Source organism: Eurytemora carolleeae, unplaced genomic scaffold (assembly GCF_000591075.1).
Source record: "Eurytemora carolleeae unplaced genomic scaffold, Eaff_2.0 scaffold826, whole genome shotgun sequence".
NCBI classification, from domain to species: Eukaryota; Metazoa; Arthropoda; class Copepoda; order Calanoida; family Temoridae; genus Eurytemora; species Eurytemora carolleeae.
In genome coordinates this window covers 44,141-55,467 of record NW_019396715.1, presented here as the reverse complement: position 1 = coordinate 55,467, position 11,327 = coordinate 44,141, and the positions used below count along the sequence as shown (strand labels likewise).

At 31.0% G+C, this 11,327-nt stretch overlaps 1 protein-coding gene across 1 annotated transcript in view; it reads right to left on the bottom strand.

Annotated features, from left to right (window-relative positions):
* Window positions 1-10,425: 10,425 nt before the first annotated feature.
* The window catches only part of LOC111707709 (POU domain, class 2, transcription factor 2), a 34,258-nt gene continuing 33,356 nt past the window's right edge, over window positions 10,426-11,327 (bottom strand). Inside the window, exon 17 of the mRNA XM_023480849.1 lies at window positions 10,426-11,221. Coding sequence (XP_023336617.1) covers window positions 10,779-11,221 — 443 coding nt within the window. The 3' untranslated portion in view covers window positions 10,426-10,778. The remainder of the gene's footprint in view (window positions 11,222-11,327) is intronic.

Below are 11,327 nucleotides of genomic sequence, written 5' to 3'. Positions count from 1 at the left end.
AAATCAGATTTAACGAACCTCCATCCAAGAGGTGACTCACAATAAGTTTAGAAAAATAAGATAATCAATAAAGATAAATGAAAATGTCTTAAATTCATTAATGTTGTATGACCCAAATACTCTACTCCAAACCCTAGTCCCTCCTCCTGAGCTTCATTTAATGATAGGAGTCGTTTCATCTTTGGGAAACTTATTGATGGATCTCTGGCCAGGGTTTGATACCTGGTTAAAGCTACAGGGGGTTCTACAAAGAGGATATCAGGGCCGTGGTTGGGATGGAAATAATTCTAACAAAATTCTGAAGAACCTGTATAAACTGGAAAGTATAGTCACATCTGAAGCTCCTCAACTTCTACAAATTGTAAAATGTTTAAAAGACTTTAGAGCAGTCAAAGAAGCATGCTTTGGAAAGAACCTAGATAAGAGTTTCCATAGATCTTTTGAACAGCTCAAGAATTCTCTTACTAGTGTCCAAGAAATGGCAGAAGGTTTGGGAGGAAAGTTGTCTATAACCTGGAAAATTCACATATTACTCTGTCATGTTTTACCATTTGTAGAGTACAATAATTGTGGACTTTCAAAATATGCTGAACAATGTGGCGAAGCAATTCACTCCAAGTTCAAACCTACCCACAGCAGATATAAAAGGATGGAAGAACATCCTGAACATGGAGAGCGTCTTCTTTCCTCAGTTCTAAGCTTTAATGGACGTCGAATATGTTAAACAATAATGTAATTATCGTTTTTGTTAGTGACAAAACTATTTTAATATCAGTTTTTGTTTAAATAAAAAAGATTTTTTGCTTTTTCACATTTTGTTAAATGCATTCGAATACATTGTTGATTTATTTCTTGTAAAAAAATGAGAAAATCCGCGAAAATAAAAAAAGTGATTTTTAACCATCTTAACACGCAGTGCAGATTTTAAAATTGGTTGTTATGATATCTCTAGACATGGATGTATCTACTGCAAAAGGTTTCAATCGAGTGACACGACTTTTAACCTGACGGTCTCAATGGAACAGTGTGAACAGCTTTAGCACATGTTGTGATGCTTTTATTTACAATTAACACCTTGTTGACCAGTTTTGCATTGATTAAATAAATGATTAAATTCTATTTTGTAGAAATTTTTGTTTTACCTTGTAACAGACTGAAATTCTTGTTTTCTAAAATAAATATATTTTAGAGCTTGCAGGAAGACATCCTTTAGATTATCAGAACTTCAACTGCTCAAGATAAAGAAGTTTTTATGTACTATGTAATAAATTATCCCAACTTAAATTATTCAAATAACCAAAAAACTTTTTTAAGGAATTTTTTTCCTGTTTCATTTACTAATATCTTCCCATGGCTTCAAATATTAAATCAGTAAGTAATTAATTATCAAAATTATATTACTAATTATAAATATTACAGGGTGCCGCTAACCTATGATATATTCCACTAGTTATAAATATTACAGGGTGCCGCTAACTTATGATATATTCCACTAGTTATAAATATTAGAGAGTGCCGCTAAACTATGATATATTTCACTAGTTCTATATATTACAAGGTGCCACTAAACTATGATATATTCTACTAGTTCTATATATTACAAGGTGCCACTAAACTATGATACATTCCACTAGTTGTATATATTACAGGGTGCCGCTAAACAATGATATATTCCACTAGTTCTATAAACTATAGGGTGCCGCTAAACCATGATATATTCCACTAGTTTTATAAACTACAGGGTGCCGCTGAACAATGATACATTCCACTAGTTCTATAAACTACAGGGTGCCGCTAAACTATGATATATTCCACTAGTTCTATAAACTACAGGGTGACCCTAAACTATGATATATTCCACTAGTTCTATATATTGCAGGGTACCGCTAAACTATGATATATTCCACTATTTCTATAAATTACATAGTGCCGCTAAACTATGATATATTCAACTAATTCTTTATATTACAGGGTGCCGATAAACTATGATATATTCCACTAATTATAAATATTACAAGGTGCCGCTAAACTATGATATATTCTACTAGTTAGATAGATAGATAGAAAGATAGATAGATAGATAGACAGACAGATAGATAGATAGATAGATAAATAAATATATATATATATAGATAGATAGATCGATAGATATATTGATAGAAGTATAGATAGATATATAGCTAGATAGATAGATAGGTAGAGATATAGATAGGTAAATAGAAAAATAGATAGATAGATCGATAGAGTAATAGATAGGTAAATAGATAGATAGATAGATAGATAGATAGACAGTTAGATAGATAGATAGATAGATAGATAGATAGATAGATAGATAGATAGATAGATAGATAGATAGATTATAGATAGATAGATAGATAGATAGATAGATATATAGATAGATAGATAGATAGATAGATAGATAGATAGATAGAAAGATGAATTGAATTTCTATTCTGGTTTTGTTTATTTGTTTAACCGGAATAACCATTGAATAACAATCCGTTAACCGTCTAGAGGGGAATTCAAGACTCAGGGGAATAGATAGATATATAGACATATATATAGATGGATAGATATATAGATATAGATTATAGATAGATAGATGTAGATTATAGATATATAGATGTAGATTATAGATATATAGATGTAGATTATAAATGGATAGATAGATAGATGTAGATTATAGATAGATAGATGTACATTATAAATGGATACAATCTTTCAACAAATATATATTTATCTACCTTGACATCATCAGTCACATTTTCATGTAAAATGATACCATCGATTCCTGATTTGTACATTTCTTGGCTCGACAATTTAAAAACCATTAACGTGCTACCCAATAGCATAGGTTGTACATCATAGCGCTATAGAAGGCTTTTTATGAAATATTACATACATTTGGGAGTACAGCATACTTACACATAGTGATCTAAAACTTGATTGGGTGCTCTCATCTAATAATCTATGAGAATTTTACCAATTTCTTCTTTAGATTTGAAGTCAATGGTCAATTTTATATTTAGAAACATCGCTAAGAATTATAACTTTTGCTTCGACGACATGAAATAGACAAATTCGAATTTACTCTGGTTATCACTGTATGTTTGGTTGTGCAGTATTCGAATAAACCTGATACGAAAGACGCGAATACTTACGTACCTTAATTTTCAAATGTTTAATAGACTTGAAAACTTTTGAATCAAATGAAAACGAAAAAAAATTAATCATCCCTTCCTCTACATTACAGATGTCAACGTTTTGTTTTTTTCTAATATCTATTTTCGTTACAATACTGTTCATCAACAGTTTAAAACGTTTGAAACGTTTAGTTGCGCATTATGAAATTTTATGGTATAGAGTAATGTTACTTAATCAATTTTCTGCATTTGAATACCTTATTCAACGTTAAGCTGTAGTAAACGTTGGTGAAGTAAAAAAGTAAGCTCCGTTATGCTTTTGCATTTCCTGTTTATATTTTCTAACGTTTCTCTTTTAGAGACTTAAGTTACAATTTCATTTGGTTTGAAAACTTAAAGATTACGAACGTTTTGCTTTAATAAAACATCATTGAGGCTTAGTTTTGGACGTTTAATTTCAGTGCAAAGAATATTTTTTGTTAACGTTACGTTTTATCTTAACTTTTCCAATTCAAACTCTTTTAATTAAGATAAGAAACTTTATTAAAATGACAATTTTCTTACGCTACGATTTATTGAAACGTCGCGTTCTTGCGATAACTTTTTTTCGTTACACTAGTTAACAACTGACAATCAAGACTGTTGTCTTCGCGCCCATCTTTTATTCCAATTGTGAACATTAAATTTCTCTTTGTAAACATTGTAAAACAAAAACAAACAAAGATTTCGCGAATTTTATAAAAAAAAAATTGTGGATTTTTTAAAATTTTCAAAAATAGAATTTTGTTAAAGGAAAATTTTTGAAAAGTCGACCATTATTAAACCTCCCATGGGGTCACGCTTGGTCCCTCAAAAAATGTTGGCCCGATCTATTCAGCGTTTTTACGTTTATTTGATTCAAACAAACATGCATGTGGAACAATAGTTTCAAATTATTTTCACTAAGGGTTAATTTATTTCTATTTTTACTCAATACTTAATACAAACTGAGGTAAGCCGATAGATTTGAAATTTTGCGCGCCATTTAAGATTTTATACAGAAACGGGAGGGACTCTCTATAAATAAAAAAAAAAGGTTTTTAATTTTTCTCTACTTTATCTAAGAAAGGACGGTTTAAAAAGAAAATCAAAACCGTGTCCATTGGATACTAAGATTAAGTAATCCAGAGATGGAATTTAAAGAATTTGAGCCGCGGTTTAAATCTGCCAAAACCCGGTTTACATTAAGCGCTGGCTTAAATCTTGAAACTTTTGATACAATTTTAAGTGGAACCAAACATATTTAAGCCGCGGCTTAAATTTAAACCGCCGCTCAAATTCTTTAAATTCGGCCACAGATTAAAGATATTTCAGTCCTGACTATTCGGTGGATTTTTTTTTCAAGCTATTTTTGATAAAATTTTACAAAGATGTAATTCCTTCAAAATGTACAATAGCAAAGATGGTGTAAAATTTTGACATTTCGAAGGAACTGAAACTTTGTCATATTCTATAATTATCTAATCTCTATATATTTGCAACCTGAAAGTGTAAATTTTTTATATTTCAAACATAGGATATGTATAAATCTAACAGGATTTATAGTTTGAAATATCGAAGGTCTACAACCCAATGTTGCTACTCAAAGATATAAGGATAAAAAAATTGAGCTAGTGACTAGACTTTGTCAGAAGACATGGTTTCAAATATCAAAAGCGTACAACATCAGCTTGCAAAGAAATAGAGATTAGAAATAATTAAAATTTGTGGCGAATGTTCAGTTCTTTTTGTGTTTTTTTTTATGGTATTTAAATTATCGATTAAAAAATATCGATTGAAAAATAAATTTTTTATTCCATTCCAAAGTTTCATAAAAATCTCTAGATGAATAAAGAACCATATCTTTTACAAAACCCATAAAGCATATTTAAAATTTTTTTTCTTAACAGTACAAATAAATCTATCATTTTTTTTCTAAAAGTTCATCTTCGAAAAATACTAACAATTTTCCTCCAGTTTATATTAATATAGTGTAAACAATAAATATGTAATTTTCCTTTTCCATTTGATTTCTATTTTCTATATTTTTTATAATTTGGGGAAAATATTCCCACAACCTCTATTTTTGGAGGTTTTAGAATATTTTATCCTGAAACACTTAATTTTGTATGCTTGTGTGCTTACGTATTACTTACTTCACAGACCCGTTCCACTTGATAATTTAATTTGTTTTGCTATTAGTAAATCATTTGCTTTTTAACATCAAATGCATATGTTTTTCTTTTTCAAATAGAAAATCAAAAATCTTAAATGTCCCAGAAACATTTAAAAATTTGAATTTTCATCATTAGCTTGTCACGAAAAATTCGTTTTCTGATGTTCATTAAAAAAATAGGCCGTTTGAAATCTTTATACACCTGCTTATTTTTAACAAGTCAATTAATTCATATTCATTATCAGGTTTTTTAGTTTACACTTTAAAAATGAAGTAGGAAACGTTTTGATTTACATAATAACATCTTTTAAATGTTATACGTTACACTATTGAAATTTATGCTCTCTGAATATAAAACTTTCGTTTCCTAATTAACTTATCAATAGACCATTTCTGAAACGTTGAACTTTTCATTTTAATATTAGGAAAAACGTTTCAGAACTTTTCATGAACAGAAATGAATTTTCAGTTCTACAACGTCACACTTTTTAAAACCTGAACTTTGAAATAGAAATCCTTTCGTTGCGATATGCAATTACATCACATTTGATTTTTGAAACGTTAGACTTTCAAGTTCCTCTTTGAAACAAAGCGTTCTTTACGTTATGGTCAAACATATTGCATATAATAAAATAATAACATTACGTTACCATAAAACGAAAACGTAAGGTGTATGTTCCTATTATGTTAACGTCTAACGTTAACGTTAGGTGAAAGCTCCTATAAAGTTAACTTTAAACGTTCACGTTATATAGAATATATCCAAATGTTTCCTAAACGTACATTATACGTTATGTAACATTATCATTGACATCTATTACTACACATGTATTTTCCCCACCCAATCTTTATCCTTTCTCCGGCTCTGAGCCCCTTTTCCCAAATGCATATACGTACACCCTTTCCCCCCTTTTCCCAGAAAATCGAATCTCACCATTTCCGAACTGCCCTTCAAGTACTCAAGAATCGGAAGGTGTTAAAAACAAATTTGTGCTAACGAAATTTGTATTAAATGAAATGAAAAGAAATTCAAAACCTTATTTATACTTTATAATTTTTTTTGAGAATTTTTTAATTCAATTTTTTTTAGATCACCCTGTCAAGCAGCAGGGATCCTACTCTCTTGTCTCTAGAACAGAGAAGAGTACTTTGATGGAAATTAGGTATAATTTTCTTTTTGTTAGAAATTTAAGGAATATTGAGCAGTGTTAGGTTTAACCCTCCACCCTCTTCACTCTTCACTTTACCTTCACTTTCCTCTACACTTTCCTCTTCACTTTCCTCTTCACTTTACCTTCACTTTCCTCTACAATTTCCTCTTTATTTTCCTCTTCACTTTCCTCTTCACTTTCCTCTACACTTTCCTCTTCACTTTCCTCTTCACTTTACCTTCACTTTCCTCTACACTTTCCTCTTCACTTTCCTCTCACTTTCCTCTTCACTTTCCTCTTCACTTTCCTCTTCACTTTCCTCTTCACTTTCCTCTTCACTTTCCTATTCACTTTCCTCTTCACTTTCCTCTTTACTTTCCTCTTCACTTTCCTCTTCACTTTCCTTATTACTTTACTCTTCACTTTCTTCTTCACTTTCCGATTCACTTTCCCTGTTTACTTTACCTTCACTTTCCTCTTCACTTTCCTCTTCACTTTCCTCTTCACTTTCCTCTTCACTTTCCTGTTCACTTTCCTCTTCACTTTACCTTCACTTTCCACTTCACTTCACTTTCCTCTTCACTTTATTTTTTCACTTTCCTCTTCACTTCCATCTTCACTTTCCTCTTCACTTTCCTCTTCACTTTACCTTCACTTTCCTCTTCACTTTCCTCTTCACTTTCCTCTTCACTTTACCTTCACTTTCCACTTCACTTTCCTCTTCACTTTATTTCTTCACTTTCCTCTATACTTTCCTATTCACTTTCCTGTTTACTTTCCTCTTCAATTTCCTCGTAATTCTTTAGTTTCCTCCTCATCGCTTCCTTTCCTTTCTCTATTCTTTCTTTCTTCACTTTTCCATTTCCTTTCCTTTCCTTTCTTTTCTCAATCTTTCCATTTTTCCTTCCCTTTTCGCTCCTCTTTCGATTTTTTCTTTCACTCCCTTGTCACTTTCCTCATCATCCTCCCATTCTCAACGTTGTCTATTTCTTCTCTTAGTTAGTTTCCTTTTCAATCTTTTATTTCACTTTCACTTTCTTTTCCTTTCTTTCTTTCGCGTTTTCACTTTTCCTTCACTCTTCTCTCCTGATTTTCTTTCGACTTTTTTTTTCATCCTTTCTTCTTTCTTCTCTGTTTCTAACCTATTAACTACAAATGAATTAAGTCTATGCCTCAAACTATATAAACCTTTGATATTTTAAACTTAGCTAGAACAATTGGTATGACAAAATTCATCGTTTGAAATATCTAAGGTCTACAAAATCGGGTTGCAATGATAAAGATAGTGGACAATTAGAGTTTGTGGCAAAGATCAATTTCTTTCTTAAAATTATAGAAAAAGAATATTTTAACATTTTTTGGATAAAATCAAAGAAAATACCCCCCCCCCTGACCCCTAGATTTGTAAACAACAAATGGTACATCCCCGCCCCCATCTTCGTACTTTAGGTACTGTATTTATCTCTCTGTAAATGACTATCTTCTATTCTCTGTATTGAGAAGTAATTAGTGTTGATTAATTAAAGACCAATGTCCGTTAATGAATACTATTGAGGGTCCAATTAACAAGCTATCTATCTATCCACTAATCTTTTAAAAGGACAGTTTACTGGTACACAGAATATCAATCAATAAATCACTATTTTCGTTAAAAAAAAGCCTACTGGAGAAGGTTTAATGGTTTAAATAAAAAGGTCTTTGAAGTTTTGTAAAAATTAATGTGGTTGAGTCGGTTCCGAATAGCTGGTGTGTACTGTAAAGCATAAAAAGAGCTATTTTGGTTCAATAGTTTTTTTTTTAACCAATATCTATTAAATTTTAAATAAGAAATCGAGTTTAGACTTCTTAAATGCCTTTGATTTTAAAAAATTCAGAATCAAAATTATTTTGATCAATTCAATATTAAAATTAAACAATTAAATTTTTTTATGCCCATCAAGTAATGGACATGAAAAAAATGCGTGAGGCCTCAGGTCTACTGCCTGAATGCAACATTTTATGACTTATTTAGGATTAAAACCACATAATTCTTGCCCGCCATGAACAGTTGCATCAATTTTTAAGACTGGGTATACTTTGAGGTGAAGCAATGCCTTAGCCTTTGATGGAACCTTACTTTTTCACGTATAAATTTTTGTAGCTCTAAACATTTGAATTTTAGAACTATACAGCACTTGTTAAAAGCTTTAATTTTTTAAGTAACTCGCAATATTGTTGTCGATTTTTTGCATGAAAGCTGACAACCTTTGGATCACAGTGATAAAGGATTTGGACCATCCCAGAATATCTAGGGTTTGAAAATTTCCGCATAGAAAGGGGTCCAGTAACTTTTCTAACTTTGAACAGAAATCATAACTTTTAACCAACTTTGGTTTTCACATAACCTTTATTAAAATTTTATAATTACAGAATTAAAACACTGAAACATCCTAGTTGATCATTCATTAGAAATAATTTAATAAAAAGAGGATTGAGGATTATAAAAGACTTAAGAACAAATGAAGATTAACAATTACAGGATTAACGAGTAAAATAAAATTGAGACATATTTGCACAAAGAAAGAAACGATGAAGAAGAATGGAGGAAAAAAAGAAATGGAAAAAAATAAAAAATGAGAGAAGGAGAATGAAAGAAAAGGAGGAAAGGTTAAAGAAGTAGGAGGGGAAAAATAAAGATTAGAAAGGAAGGGGGAGGGGATTGAAAGGATTAAAGAAAGTAGGAAAAGAGGGAATAATAATAAAGGAAAGAAGGAAGAAAGGACTGTTGAAACTGTTGAAAACCAACCAATCAAAGTTTTATGATAATATTAGATTCTCCTGAGTGAATTTGATTGGGGGGTTTTAGTGCCATCTAGTCTATCATCTTCTAAATTTAGCCCAGGGGGAGGGGGGGGGCTGCTACCCCTCTCCTGAATAAGCCAGGGAGGAATGCTTTCCCATCCTCGTAGAAAGAATTCTGTATGTAGGTTAAAAGGAACTGAAATTTATCCAAAATTATTTTAATTTCATGTTAATATTTGAAAATTAGACAAATTTTCAAAAGTAAAATATTAAAATTTATTATTAAAATCTAAAATTTTAATGATAATAATTTTCTAATTTTGAATTAGAATTAAAAATGTCAAATAATTTTAGAAGATGATAAACAAGGAAGGACAGATCACAGTCTATTGATATATTTAACGAATATATGAATAATAATTTAACAAAATTTCAAGAAACTCTAATCTATACAGTTAGCAGTCAGCCAGCCTCTACAATTTTGATGTTAACTTTTATTTTCGGATTTGTTTATTGCATTACTTTTTTGAATAAGTTAATAAAATGACTAGAAAGGGGACTGTCTGACTTTTTTGTAATATGTTGACAAACTAATTTGAAGCATTATTTACCAGAATAACGAATAAAATTAAAAAATGTTAAACACAATTATTTTTGAGGATTGATATATGTACATCAAAATTTTTCAAATACACTCTATAAAATATTATTTTGTCAAATAGTGATTCTTTTTAAAAGAATATTAAGATACATTTAAGTACATTGGAAAAAAGATTTAAAGTCTGAAGACTTGATTTAAAAAGATGGCCGAAAGGTTACTCAGAAGAATTCAAGACATTAAATGTCATTTCAAGCTCAGGTTTGTTTTTCAAGATGAAAACACCAGGATATAGTTGGATTTAATCTAATGAAATACATTGGTTTATCCCCTCAACACAATTCATTTTTCATTTCGTTACATATCACATAAAGCAATTATAAGAACTGACACTGATCTGGAAAAAAAGAACAAAAACGCACACTGCGCCGATACAGAAGACATTTCTACATACAAACTAGGACATTTAATGACAATATTTTGTCTAATGGTACAATATAAAAATGTCAATTTTGTTCATCAAATGAACATTCACCAGGTTATTTATAAAGGTTCGGATTTAATACTGATATTGTTCAGATTATTGAGATCATTTTGTGCACACAAAGTTCAGTGACAACTTTTGCTTCTTTGCGCAGACAAAGTTTAGCGGCAACTTTTCCTTCTTTACACACACAAAGTTTAGCGGCAACTTTACCTTCTTTTCGCATCAAAGTACCATGTGGAGATCTCCACGGAAAGTTAAACTAACAATAAAAGCAAGTTTAACAAACGTTTTCTTGCTTTAAGTGAATATTATAATGGATCGTATTTTCCGATGTATTGATCCTAATGCTTCTTTGTATTTACATAGTTAAATTTTACTACAGTACATAAAAATCATGGTACGGTAGTCAAGTTCACTTCACACATTAGGCTTGATGCTGCTGACCCCCTATAGAAAGTCTCAAAGCAGAATTTTGCTGAACTGACTGCATTGAAAGGTTTGGTTCATATTTTGGTTCAAATTTGGGTTCAAACTTTGGTACGCAGCCCATGTCGTATTTTTGCATTTCCATTTCAAACTTTGGCACTGATCCCATATCGTATTTATGATCAGGTTTAGGAAAGTGTCCCCCCATATCAAATTTAGGCATTGACATGTGCATGGTAGTTGGGTTCATTGGATTTGAGTAAAGGGGTGACGGCATGAAACTCTGATAATGTGCGCTAGACATTGGTGAGGGAAGAGATGGGGAGGGTATGCCGGGTGGTGTTGGGGAGTTACTGAATGATGGAGCTTTTGATCCTGGTGGAGTTATCGAGCCCAGAGGAGAGGAGGAGTATAGATTAGACATCAATGCTGGCGGGGAACCTGGAACAAATAAAAGATAACTAGATATTCACACAGTTTTTCCATGATTATAGTATGAAGAATTTAGAAAAATTATCATACTTTAGGTCAAAATTAATAAATTGCA